This window comes from Schistocerca gregaria, chromosome 2 (genome assembly GCF_023897955.1).
Source record: "Schistocerca gregaria isolate iqSchGreg1 chromosome 2, iqSchGreg1.2, whole genome shotgun sequence".
In the NCBI taxonomy this organism is placed as follows: Eukaryota; Metazoa; Arthropoda; class Insecta; order Orthoptera; family Acrididae; genus Schistocerca; species Schistocerca gregaria.
The window spans coordinates 60,280,012-60,294,492 of NC_064921.1; the positions used below are offsets into that span (position 1 = coordinate 60,280,012).

Consider the following 14,481-nt stretch of genomic DNA (forward strand, 5'->3'; position numbering starts at 1 on the left):
CGGTCACCCAAGTGGTTTGTCAACAATCTCCATTGTAGACTGGTTATATTGTTCTGCTATACCTACAGCTTAGTCTATGTGATCTTTCAGTATCCACCGCCTGGAAATTGTTGCATCCAGATATTTGTGAGAGTTGACTGATTCCAATTGTGACTTCTTGTTGTTGCAGTTGTAGAACACTATTTTTTTTCATGTTATGAAGTATAAAATTTTACACTTCTGTACATTTAAAGGAAGTTTGCAAACTTCTCACCACACAGGGTATGACTGGATGTGTTTGTAGCTTTCTTCAGATAGTGCTTCATTTAGATAACTGCATCATCTTCAGAAATTTTGCGGTTACTGTTAGTATTGTGTACACTGTCATTAATATATACAATATGAACGGCATGTGTTTGGACAGGCTTTCTGTTGCAGACCAGAGTTCACTTCTGCTTCTATCAATGACTCCCCAAATGAGATACCATGCTGCATTCTCCCTAGCAAGAAATGCCCAATCCAGTTGTAAATTTTACCGGATATTGGTTTCAACAATAAGCGTAGGTGTGGTATTGAATCAAATGCTTTTCAGAAGTAAAAAGTTCTGCGTTACCTGTATACGCAGATGTGTGAATTTCAGGATGTCATAAGTTGAAAATTGCAAAAGAATGTCAAATGATTAGTGTTTTATTAATCCATGCTGGTTGGGATGAATGCGATCATTATGTTTGAGGATTCTGCAACCTATGCATGTTAGTCTGATAGGATGAAAGTTTGATGGATCACTTTTGCTGCTCTTTTTGTAGATGAGTTTGACCCGTGATTTCTTCAAATAGTTGACTCAGTTTTTTTGTTTGTTATGTATGGTATATTAGAGTTTAATTCAGTTGCAAATTCTCTATATAATCTTGTAAGTATTCCATCAGGCCCTGGAACTCTTTCGAAATTGCCAATTTCAGCTGACACTGTTATCTATATTTTTTTGTCATTGCACTGAGTCGTATCCCTGTTTTAAGTTACATTTTCGAATGAGTCTTGTGGTTAGTTCAAACATTCAATTAAAAGTTTATGCCCAAAAAAATCTCATATGCTACTTCAATTTCTATCTCTGTGGATTTGAGTTTTTTGTCTGCCGTGCTGTGTACACCACCTCCATTTCTCATTAGCCTATTCTTTCAACATTCAGTTAAAATTTCCTAAAAAATCTCAGACCTATTAATTTCTAGTTTAAACCAGCTTTCTGCTTCTATTATTGTTTTAGTTTTGTCACTTCAAACTCAGCTCTTGGCTGTGAATGTTTCATCAGTTAATCAGTTAGATTTTCATACTCTTAACCTGTGAGAGTTTTTTTGTTTGATGTTACACCAATGCTTCAGGCTCTCTAACTGCTGCTGCTATCTGGACTGGATGGAGACTGGCTCAGCTACCTGAGTAGCAGCCTGTAATGTGCAGTGCACACACAATCCATTTGAGGATCCTACAGTTCTCTGCACTGTACCATAAGTATAACAAGTTGTGGCCTAGCATCTCACAGTTCATTTGAAGTCTCTGGTTCTGTTTGACTCAGAACTAGAGGGCCACAATCGGTTCTGAGGCCAATGATACGGATTGTTAGCTTCATTGATATCTGCCAGTCACTGGAATGATCTAAGCACTATCTCTAGGATGTATACGCCCCAGGAAATACCCGGGAATTTTTTTATCCAGGAAAAACATGGAAATTTTTTATTGTTTTAGTTTTCAGTTATTTTAGTTTTCAGTTATTTTAGTTTTCACAGTTATTTTAGTTTTCACAGTTATTTTAGTTTTCACAGTTATTTTAGTTTTCACAGTTATTTTAGTTTTCACAGTTATTTTAGTTTTCAGTTATTTTTGTAATTTTGACTGGGAAGAACTGATACTCTATCAAACTATTACTGTTTCCCACTACTGCAGAATAATACTGCAGCAATAAAACATAAACAAGAGAAAAACACCAAAATAAAACTACAAAAAATTACTGTGGACCCACAAGCATCTGCCAACAGCAAATTGTTTCAAAGGCCTTAGGATGAAGTACTTCATAACAACAAACTGCTTCTGATGACAGTGGCATCACAACTGCTTGAATTAGTTTAGTTTGAATGTTTGCCAGCGGACTTGTGCGCTTGCACAGTTCTGTTCCATATGAGCAGTACCTTTTCCCGCATCTGACTACATGAAGCCAGATGCTAATCAGAGAAATTTTCATGGCGCATCCAATCTGACAGATTTGCACATGCCCAGAGCAGTCTTGAGTTGTAGTGGGGATGGGGTAGTCTTCATGTGACCCGTGTCTACTTTTAGTGGCTTCACTGTTTCCTCTTCATGTACAGCTCTCATGTCAAATGAAAACAAAACGGATTTCTGTGGCTGGGCACTACCAAGTGAATTAAAGTACTTTCACATAATTACAGAGGACTGAAATATATTATATATTATTAGTTTAAGTTTTATGATTTTATTTTATTTTATTTTTATTTGGCTTTTATTAATCTTTTTCGCTGAGGCAGTCAGTTTATTTGAAATGAAGGGTTTCATTCCACAGTATAGGATAGTTCCAACTGTTCACTGAATTGCAGGTGCATGGTTTCATCTTCTGGCATGTATTGCATTGTGCCATGATAAAGAACCAAACATGAGATAGTACAGTATTGATACTCCAAGGGAATTTATTTCCCAAAAACCACACTGAAAAGCTTAATGTCAGGTTGGGGCCTACTTCATTGTGAATCTGGACTTACGAATGTGCACTTAACGCTGAATTATACATTTTAGTATTGTTTATGAAATTCCGATGCTGCTGGAGTATCCTCTGATGGTCTGTTTCTTTTATGACTTAATGTGAGATATCGTAAAGCTTTATGTGTACATACGAACATAAAGACTTCTTATGCCATCATAGCTGTGCAAGCCCAGTAACATCTCTATTTTGGTGTTCTCTGGCAGTTGCTAAAATGAACCTATTTCTAACACGTCTTGGGAAAAAATTGTCAATGGTGGTTTGAAAACTGTTACTTTAAAAGTAAATTTTCTTTTGCACAATATGAATTACGTTACATGTGAGAATGTGCGATAAATTTCTTGAACTGCAGAGCGTTTGACACTTGTTTAAAGCTTAACACTTTCAGGACTGGCCACTTAGAAGAATTTCGAGCCCAGAAGACCAGACATTTATGTCATTATTTTAAATTTTACTGGCACATTTGTGTGATGTATCTGAAAGTGTAACACATGCCAAAAAAAGACCAATATTACACGTGAAAGCTTAGCTTCTCTTGTAGGTAAACTTGTATATTAATTTAAGCTATTAACTTTTCCTATTTGTGGGTTCGCACTGCTTAAACAGTGATGTTGCTATTGGCTGAACACATCCCATGTCCTGTTCTCTCAATATCTGCTGTCATCGGCTGGGGAGATCACATGACACGAGCTATGTTGGCTTACAAAAGGGCATTGCAACCTCATTTTCAATGCCTTAGAAATTAACACTCCAAGTTTTGTGGAATTCAAATTTATACTTTCGTAATTACGAAAATATGCAGCATATTTTAAAATGAAAACATGCAAGTACTTACTGCTGCACATCAAAGATCTTCTAAAGATTTTTTTTTTTTGGGGTAGGGTTTGTTTTGTGAAGTGGTGGCTGGAAGCTCTACGCCAATGATGTAGAAAATGTTAACCATTCAAAGGATTCATAAACAGTTCCATGGGGAAGTCTACCGTCGCTTAACATGGAAGAAGTCTATTTTCACCTGGGAAAAAGTGTGTTTTTTAGCTGGGAAACGGGATTTTTTTTCCTTGTCCGTATATAGACTTTGGATCTCGAACCATAGATGGCAGTCATTGTCTGTTCCTCCCCCAGAGTCTCAATGTTTGTTTGCTGCATACAGGCTTTCGACCACAGGGTTTCAAAGAGATGCCAGAGCTCTGTCACCATAAGCTCTGGGCATGCTACAGTGACCACTGTGTGGCACAGTGGTGGAATATTGTGTGTTTTTGAGAACAGGCGTCCTTGCTTTACCGCTTGGACTGTGAGTAAGGTCCAGGTTGTTTCCCTAGCGTCTCATGGGATCCCTGTGGAACGGTCCCATCAAACTAGTACTACTGACGGAACGGGTGTACAGTCAGGTAGTACCTACAGCCTCTCATCAAAGAGAGCTTGGTTGGTCAGACCTCACGAAAAAGTGTCTCGGAATCATAGCAACAGGCATTAGTGTGCCATAGCATTTTCATTGTAATCAAGCAAACAGGGGGTACCTCTGAGAAGGTCACCCCTTTCTATATTCACAAGGCATTGGAAGGTATTGCTAGGGTCTCTAAAAAGTGTCAAACGACTTCATAATGGAACACTTTTAGCTGAAACTACTACTTCAAACCTAATATCTAAGCTTCTGGGATGTAAAGCCTTAGGTGACTACCCAGTCGAGGCTGAGTTGCATCACACCCTTAACTTTAGTAAGGGGGTGGTTACCTGCTACGTATGGCAGTTGTGGAGGCTCAGCTCATGAATCGGGCAATTCTTGTACACTCTCTGCGAAATGTGTTAACTGCTCCAAATCACCCAGTGTGGAGCAGAAAGTGAGAGGTTTACAATGAGGAATTCAGGTGTTGAAAGTCAAGAGGAAGATATCCTATAGTGAAGCTAAAAAAGCCTTCAGAGCTATGAAACCTGCGGTTTTTGCTACTTATTTTGCATCAGCCCTTAATGCACCAATCACCAAATGTGATGCCTCCACACAAACTTAGATCACAGATTCGAGTACAAGCACATGCACTTGTCGATGTGCCTGTGGGGAAAATGCTCCACTTGAAACTGAAGTTGTTCGAAAGCCGTCATCAATGAGCTTACCACCTAAGCCGCATGCCACAGCTCACCATCAGCAGCCAACTAAGCCATTCCCACAATCCAAGCAACCACCTCTTCCCATAAATAAAGGAAAACCTCCTTCAAAAAGTAGTTCAAAATCCAAGAAAACAGTAGTTAAATCTTCGGATCGGCGAGCTCTCTCCCATTCTGATGGGGACTATACTCTTGGGTATATGGACTTCCAATCGAAGGAAACAGAGAGCCAGAAACCAGCTAACATTTCCCCTGACCTCCCTGGTAAATTGCAACCTCGTAGGGAGAAAGACAAGAACAATCTTTGCTAAGCAATGGCTTCCACATGAACTTATGTGTGTTGCAGTTTGATTTAAATGGATATCGCTCACATTTGGAAGAATATAAGCTCCTGGTCCAGGAGAAACCATTGTGCATCTGCTTATAAGAAACGCGTCTTGAAGTCATTAACAGACCTGCATTATGGGGTTACCACCCATACAGGTAGGACGATACTACTGGACACAGGACTAAAGATGAAGTGGCTGGTTTCATTGCTGACAGATGCCACTCTTCTCCTGTCCCTCTTTACCACAATCATACAAGCAATTCCATGAAAGTTCTAGCACCTTTTAATGTCTCAGTGTGTTCTTTGTATCTCCCACCTAATGATGCCATGCATACTGACACACTGATATAACTCTTCCAGGCACTCTCAACACCACATTCCTTGTTGTGGGTGGGACTTCCATTGTACACAATGTGCTGTGGTGATGATTGAGCGACTTATCCATTCTGAGAATATCTGCCTTATTGACATGGGTCATATGTCACATTTTTACACAGCTACAAAATATTTTTCATCCACTGACCTTTGTTTTTGTTCCCCAGCTATTGCAGGAGAGACAGTGGGCCATATTACTCGTGAGACCCAAAGGGCTGCCGTAGAGTCCATCCACCAGTCTAGTAACCATCTCAAATGATGGCGTGTACCTTGGTGGAATGACGATTGTCGATTGGCAATTAGGGCCATACAAACAGCTCTGCAGAACTTCAAACACCATGAAACTGCAGAAAACCTTCATACCTTCAGATCTGCGGCAGCCGCATGCAATGCGAATTATTAAAGTATGAAAGAGGGCTTCCTGGAGGGAATTCACGTCTTCCATTAATTGGTCCACTTCCAGAAGTTTGGGATTCAATATGATGGATTTCCGGCAGTACACGTCCCCTTATGGCCCTGTCAAGTAATGGGATCTTGATAGGCACGCGTGAAGACGTGGCTTGGACTTAAGCTGAGCACTTCTTTACTGTCCTACGTCATTCAGACAATCTCCTGCTTTTCAAGTGTTCCATAGGACTGTGGAGATGTGGAAGCTCAATTTAATCTCGGATAATGGTGAAGTCTACACGCTATCGTTCTCTATGTGGGAACTGGAATCAGCCTTGTCTGCGGCCAGAGTCACTGCTCCGTGACCTGATGAGATCCATTATACCATGCTTCCTCATCTGTGTCCTGAACCGGGAGAGCACCTCCTCTATTGTTTCGATCAGATTTTGTTTGATGGACAGTACCCCCAACTTGGAAGGTGGCAATATTAATTCCAATCTGGAAACTGGGCAAGGACTGTAGCGGCCCTAACAGCTACTGGAATGTAGCACTTAGCATTTGTATATTTGTATGGGTAAGACCCTTGAACACATGGTCAAACGCAGCCTCGTTTGGCTGCTTAAATCCAGAGGTCACCTGAGCCGCTCCCAGTGCCGTTTCAGGCACTACCATTCGACCCTTGGCAACTTAATTGTACTGGAGACAGCAATACTAGAGTTCTTCTTACGCTGAAACTATTTTAAAAGAAGCTCTTGAAAGCATATGACACTACTTGAAGGTACAACATCCTTCACCAACTTCATGAATGTGTACTATATGGACGCATGCCACTTCTTATCCAATCCTTTCTTGAGGACTGGCGTTTTCAATATCACGTTGGCGATGCCTTGTCTGACTGCTATATTCACGAGAATGAGAACCCCCAAGGCAGCGTCCTCAGTATCACATTGTTTGCCATTGCTGTCAATGGCATTTCCTCTGCAGTTGGGCACCCTGTCGAGTGCTCCCTCATTTTTGGATGACTTTGCAATCTTCTACAATTCCTCTGATCTTACAACGATGATGAGGCAGATACAGCTGACCATTAGGCTGGAAACCTGGGCCAGGACAATTGCTTTTTGGTTCTCACCAGAGAAGGTTACAGGTGTCAGTTTTAACTGTGCTCTTCGAAGTTTTAACCAACCAGTGCTCCCAATGGAGGACAATATTTTATGTTTTCAAGGAACTACGCCCTTTTCGAGTTTTGTTATTTGACTTGAAATTAATTTGGTTTCCACATCTGAACTACCTACGAACAAAGGGCCTTCAGTTATGGAATATTGTGAAATGCCGTAATGGAAAAACATAGGAAGCTGACAGGTCCCACTACCTGCAGTTTTACAAGGCATTTGTTCGATCACATTTTAGATTGTGGCGCCATGGTGTACGGATGAGCCTGTACTTTCCTACCTCAATATGTTAGATGCTGTCCACTGTGGGAGCATTTGGATATCGAGTGGAGTCTTTCTTACCAGCCCAGTTCCAAGTTTGTGTGCAGAGGCTGGTGGACCACCATTCTGGATTCAGCGACGTATCCTTTTGACTTGACAGGCTCTGAAAATATCAGTGTCACCTCAGTCATTGGCATTTAGTTCAGTGGTCCAACCCACCTTTGAACGGCTGTTCAGGAATCGGCCCCATGCGACCAAGCCATTTGGGCTATATGCTGCCGACTGTCTTGAGGATCCGGATTTATCAGACATCAAAATATACAGCCAGGGATGGAAAGCATTGCTGCCTTGGCATTTTCAGAGTGATTTTAAGCTGGACATACTGCAAGAAAACTGCAGTATTTATCTCTGTCTGTGCTAAATAGTTCAAACTTCCTGTAATCAATAAGAATTAAAGAATCTAGAAAAACATCATTAATTAATTGTAGTTGGTTTTTCACAAATTGACATCCTTGTTAACGGGACTGTTTTGTTCTTCTTTAGGTCAAACTTTGATGCATTTGATCATCTTTTCCGTGAAATAGAAGAAGAAGAAGCACAGCAACTTCCAGAAATTCCAATATCAATGGATAACAGTAATAGTGGAGGGAATAATGTCGGAGCAGCTCAGACGTCATCGTCAGCAGACGAATTCCCACAAGATCTCTCTTTCAACAAGGAAACCCCAAATAGTGCAACATCTGCAGAGATTGAGAAAATGGATGTGGACAATGAAGATTCTCAGGACTATGTGTCAGATTCAGATTCTAGCAGTCCATTTTCTCCCAAAAAAGTGTCTATTCTGTCTAGTAGCTGCGAGGGTCCAGCTGACCTTAGTAAGCCTGGTCCAAGTGGGATACGGGCTACTTCCAAATCTGCTTCAGCTCAAGACACGAGTGTTGCACTTAATCCTCCTCCAGCATCTGCAGGTGAGTGCTGTTATTTGGCTTATCTACATATTTACAGAGTACCCTAATTTTGTTGCAGAAACCTGTCTTGTTAAATAACAGTTGTCAGTTATTATTAACTTATTGCATGTTTGTGGCGTGCCTTTTGCCATCAGCATTTCCTTTGGACTGTGAGTGTGGTGGCACAGCTTTTACTTATATTGGGAGACTGTCCAAAATTTCATTTCCCATCTTTGTCTAGAAGTGATAGCTAGTGCTTCCTTCCTTCTTTCCTTCCTTTTTGGAAATTTCCTTATTTCGTTGCTGATATCTAACATCGCCATGTAGCTTTTTGTTGAGGTCTTTTTTGTTGAGTCATTACAAAATCCAGGGAACTGCTGTAATGCAGGTAAACACAAACAATGGGATCCTGATTCTGTGTGTTTTTTTAATCATCACAATGTGTTTGGTGAGTTTCACCCAGAGAAAAATATTGAGACATCTGTATTTGTACAGATTGATAATTCAGTGTGGAGTGCAAATTGTACCATGGGCAGGAATGTTTGATTGGTGTGACCAATTTGATAGCCGTTCAACCACAAGCACACATGACTAAAAGTTATTTTATTCCGGAGAAAGTAAAGTCTCCACAAAGTTCGTCCTTTAGGAGTAATTGCGTGTTCCATAGTGTGTGTATGACGGAGATGATGTGTATGATCCATCTACTGAAGCAAAAGTGGGCACACTAATTTTTGGATGGTGTTGCATATAAGGTTGTTCTTCATTTCAATTGTCATGTACACTTAAGTAAACCGTGAAATACGAAGCCAACATTAAGAATATTGTGTGATAATGCAGCTTCCCATTTCCAATGGAAGGTGCAGTATATAACATTTTAAAGTATCAACTGTAAATGAAAATATTTATTTTTTAAGCGATGTCATTTGGAACTTGGGACACATCACTCTTGTTCTGTGAGATGTGAGTTGAAACCGGCCAGGACAAGAATTGCTTTATGATACATGCAAATATTTATATTGGTCCAAGACACAGTTAGTAACTTCTAGGAAAAAGGGATTATGAACGGAGTACATATTCTAGCAGTGCTTTACAAGACCATGAAATTAGTCTGAAGCATATAACGGAGATGTTGGTGCTGCTAGATGTGGCTGTCTTTTTTGCTGGTACTGCTCTTTTGAAAGGTTGTTCCGGTTCTGAGGATGAGATCAGATGATAGGATGTTTGCTGCCAAAAGCATGGACCCAGGTTATAATCTTTAGTACGTTGTTATAATCTGTCTGGAAGTTTCGTTACAGTATGCGCTTAACTCCAGAAACATAAACAGCAATTAAGACGTTTCTGAGCTATTTTTATTGTCAAGACAAAGGAATTAAATAGACAGCTGACAGTGTGCATGGGTTTATGTAACGTCTAGTCCTGTCTCTCTTAAGATTTGTAACTTCTGAGATGGTCATTACAGTAGATGGAACAATTTGCTTATGACTTTGTGGCTTGTCTGCAAATTATTTGTTGTTACAAATTGATTGAGATTTAAAGATGGCTGCACCATCAATAGTTTCAATGCACTTTTACTAACCTATTTTGAAAGTTACATGCCACTTTAAATATGCATCAGTATTACAGTTTTCCTTCATTTGTTACATGCCTGTAACACCTACTGTATCCCATGTATTATTGTTAACTATATACAGAAATAATCAAATTTGATTTTAGTTAAGCAGGTATTTTCATATCACACGTGGTTTTTTACACTCTGCTGTTGTGCAGATTATTCTCTTTCATTGCATGTGAGAGTATTGTTTTCTTCTATAGCTGGCATATTTGTAGTCAAAAGCTTCTTGTTGCTTCTTACGGTAACCAAAATACACTGATTGTCTATGCCAACATTGACATATATTGCTGGCCTGTCCGTTATGAACAACGGTAAGAACTTTTTAACTTCACGCTATTGTATCATGAGCTGGGTTATACCTTCATAAACTATTTTTCTGTAGACTAATTGAATGCTTAATCCCTGGAGAAGCAGAGAATGCTTATCTGTAATAAGTACACTATGGAAACAGTACATTTATGGAACAGTGATCACCCTGTTACGGCATTTGGCACTGCATTTCATAAATTTTTGATAACTCCTTCTCCATTAATGACATAATTCTCTGTCAGGCAGCTAAACCTTAATGTTACCTTAGAGATCAGGCTTATATAATATGAAATGTCTTCATACTATGTATCTTTCCACTTTGATAATCAAGCATGCACTGGAGTAGTTACCCAGTGAAGTGGAGCAGTGGTTAGCACACTGGACTTGCACTCGGGGGGGACAACGGTTCAAGCCCGCGTACGGCCATCTAGATTTAGGTTTTGTGTGATTTCCCTAAATCAATTCAGGCAAATGCTGGAAATGGTTTATTTGAAAGGGCAAGGCCAATTTCCTTCCCTATGCTTCCCTACTCCAATGGGACCGATGACACTGCTTGGTTCCTTCCCCCATATCAGCCAACCAACCACTGGAGTAGTTTCCTTTGTGAATAAATAATACTGGTTGGTTTTTGTTGGCAAGAAATGACATCCTACCTTCTATGATAAATGGCATGAAGAATGACTGAGTGTTTGGATCATTCCCTGATTGACACTTGTGTCCTGAAGGTAGATAATCAAATGCTTACTTAAGTGGCGAAAAATCATTTTTTTTCCTATTAGATTTGTCGCTTTCAGCTCCAGAGGAACTATCAGTTAATGAATGTAAGACTGTTGCTATACCAGCTGACAGAGAGGGACCTTAAGGTGGTTGCTCTCAGAATTGGAGTTATCAAGTACATTGGCATCTGACAATACACCCTCACTCTTGCTCTGTGTGAGTATCTTCATGAACTCTTCTATAGTCATCCACAATGCATTGTCATTTTTGTTGCAGAATAGATGATGATAAAAATGCTGTGACGTCGAATTCAGAAAAACAAAATTACAACATATTATCTGAACATAACTTGGTGACCATAACTTGTAAAGCTACAGGTGCACAGAATGGAAAATCCACCATACATTTAAACTTGTCAAAACTGTACAGGTAACTGAGTAAGTGATGACGGGTCTATACTCGTCATTAGCATTCAGGGTAGGCAAGGAGACCAGAGTTAAGTCATAAATAGTGCCCAAGGAAGACCAGAGGCCATACTTAAACTTGTCAGTGTGAAGTAGAGAAAAATGAAAAGCCAACTCATTAACAGCAGTCAAAGGGCTAAAGATAATAAGATACGTATGTTATTGAGAGCAAAAACCTGGCTGAAACTGAAAGTGAACGGCAGCTAAATCCTAACTTCACATTGGAATATACATATCAATGTTGGGGGAACTGTTATTGGTGGCTGCTTGTTGATTGTTGTGAAGAACTGTATAGTGTATAGTGAAGTTAACAATTGAATCATAATCTGGGTCAAATTAAGCAACCAAGGTGGCCAAAGCATGGTAATGAGATGCTCTCATTGACCATCTGTAGCGACATCACTGTTCAGAGAGAACTTTGAGAATATTGCGAATAAATTTGTTGATCGTGTTATTGTAACGGGAGGAGGCTTCAATTTGCCTGCTGTACAGGGTGTGCCATAGGTCCGTTGTCAGTAGCAATTCTTAGACTTTATATTTTGACCAATGTAGTGATAGTCAGCTGTGAACTTGACTAGTGTGTAGTTCCCATAAGTTAGTTGACACTAGCAGTTCAAGGTTATGTTTGTTGTTATCTGAGAAACAGTGACTAGAAAGTTAACTACAGAATAGCGCGTAATTGTTTTGCAAACATGGTGGAAACATGACCATTATTACAGTGATGTTTGTAGAATATTTTCGAAACGTCCTACCCACATCTCAACAAGGTATCAATCAGTTAAATTCGAGGTTTGAACAATATTAGGAAAAGAATAGGGATTGCTACTTATTATATAGACGAGACTTTAAGTTGAAGAAAGGCACAATAAAAATACTCTCGGACATTTAGGCTTTTGGACAAAAGGCATTCCTCTGAAGTAGCAAGTGCATGTACTCCCCAGCCCTCCCACCCACACACACGTTAATGACTTAAGCACACTTGAACAACTGCTGGCTGTGCTGCTGTAGGCAGACTATGGACTGCAACTACGCTTCATGGGAGCAGGGAAAGAGAGAGGTTGGTGGAAAGCAGGGACTAGTGAAAGTTGGGGGTAAGGGGAGCATAGGAGATATTGCAGGAAGAGTTACCATCTGTGAAATTAAGAAATACTGATGTTAATAGGAAAGATCTAGATCATGCAGACTGTGAAGCAGTCATTGAAGCAGAAAACATTGTATTGGGCAGCATGTTTATGTTTAGCATTGGGGTAACCCAGCTGTCTCTTGGTCTTGGTTTGTCAGTGGCCATTCGTGTGTACAGGCACCTTATTAGTTGTCATGCCAACATAGGCAGCAGTAAAGTGAATGCTTTCAAAGGTAGCCTAGACTTTGATGGAGTAGAAGACGTTGGCGACCAGACTGGAGTAGGAGACGTTGGTGACCAGACTGTAGTACATTGTCATGGTAGGCTGTACGGGGCAGGATTTGCATCTAGGTCTATTGCAGGGATATGAGCCATGAGGGTAAAGGGTTGGGAGCAGGGGTGCAGTAGTGGTTGACAAGGATATTCACATAGGTTCAGTGGATGCCGGAATATTTCTGTAGGAGAGGTGGGAAGTCAGATCAAATGACCTATGTCACATACAGTGCTTAAATAGATTTCTGATTTGTTCAGTGCATTTGCTGATCTGCTACAAGGGAAGCAGTTATTGACTACAAGCTGGGTCCAAGTCAACCAATTTAATCGATTACCATTTCATGCATCACACGACAGAAAGTGCGACCAGTGTGAAACTGAAAGTAAATGGAAACTCACTTGTACGCCATCTTCAGAGGGCCTGTAACACCTAATTGCAAAATTTGGCATAGCTACTTTTCTGTAACTTTTCATACACACTACTGGCCATTAAAATTGCTACACCAAGAAGAAATGCAGATGATAAATGGGTATTCATTAGACAAATATATTATACTAAAACTGACGTGATTACATTTTCTCGCAATTTGGGTGCATAAATCCTGATAAATCAGTACCCAGAACCACCAACTCTGGCCATAATAACGGCCTTGAAACGCCTAGGCATTGAGTCAGAGCTTGGATGGTGTGTACAGGTACAGCTGCCCTTGCAGCTTCAACATGATACCACAGTTCATCAAGAGTAGTGACTGGCGTATTGTGACAAGACATGTGCTAGCCAGGGCAGCAGTCGAACATTGTATGTATCCAGAAAGGCCCGTACAGGACCTGCAACACCCGGTTGTGCATTATCCTGCTGAAATGTAGGGTTTCACAGGGATCGAATGAAAGGTAGAGCCACGGGTCGCAACACATCTGAAACGTAACTTCCACTGTTCAAAGTGCTGTCAATGCGAACAACAGGTGACAGATGTGTAACCAATGGCACCCCCATACCATCATGCCGGGTGATGCTCCAATATGGCGATGACAAATACACGCTCCCAACGTGTTGCCAAACACGGATGCAACCATCATGATGCTGTAAACAGAACCTGGACTCAACCGATAAAATGACGTTTTGCCATTCCTGCACCCATGTTTGTCGTTGAGTACACCATCGCAGGTGCTGCTGTCTGTGATGCAGCGTCAAGGGTAACCGCAGCCATGGTCTCCGAGCTGATAGTCCATGCTACTGCAAATGTTGTCGAACTGTTCGTGCAGATGGTTGTTGTCTTGCAAATGTCCCCATCTGTTGACTCAGGGATCGAGACGTGGCTGCACGATCTATTACAGCCATGTGGAAAAGATGCCTGTCATCTCGACTGCTAGTGATTAAGAGACCATTGGGATCCAGAACGGCATTCTATATTACCCTCCTGAACCCACCGATTCCATATTCTGCTAACAGTCATTAGATCTTGACCAACGCAAGCAGCAATGTCGCTATACAATAAATCGCAATCGTGATAGGCTACAATCCGACCTTTATCAAAGTCGGAAACGCGATGGTACACATTTCTCCTCCTTACACGAGGCATCACACAGGGTGTATTCGGCCCGGGACATCCAGGAGATCCGGGAAAAACCCGGGAATTTTTTAGAATTCTGTGATTTTTCATTGTTTTAGATTTCAG

General features: G+C 40.7%; 1 protein-coding gene across 6 annotated transcripts in view; it reads left to right on the forward strand.

Moving 5' to 3' along the window:
- LOC126336313 (E3 ubiquitin-protein ligase UBR5) overlaps positions 1–14,481 on the forward strand; it is a 322,944-nt gene that overhangs the window by 227,872 nt on the left and 80,591 nt on the right. For all 6 annotated transcript variants that reach the window (XM_049999857.1, XM_049999858.1, XM_049999854.1 and 3 more), the window contains exon 35: positions 7,904–8,328. In XM_049999857.1, coding sequence (XP_049855814.1) covers positions 7,904–8,328 — 425 coding nt within the window. The remainder of the gene's footprint in view (positions 1–7,903; positions 8,329–14,481) is intronic.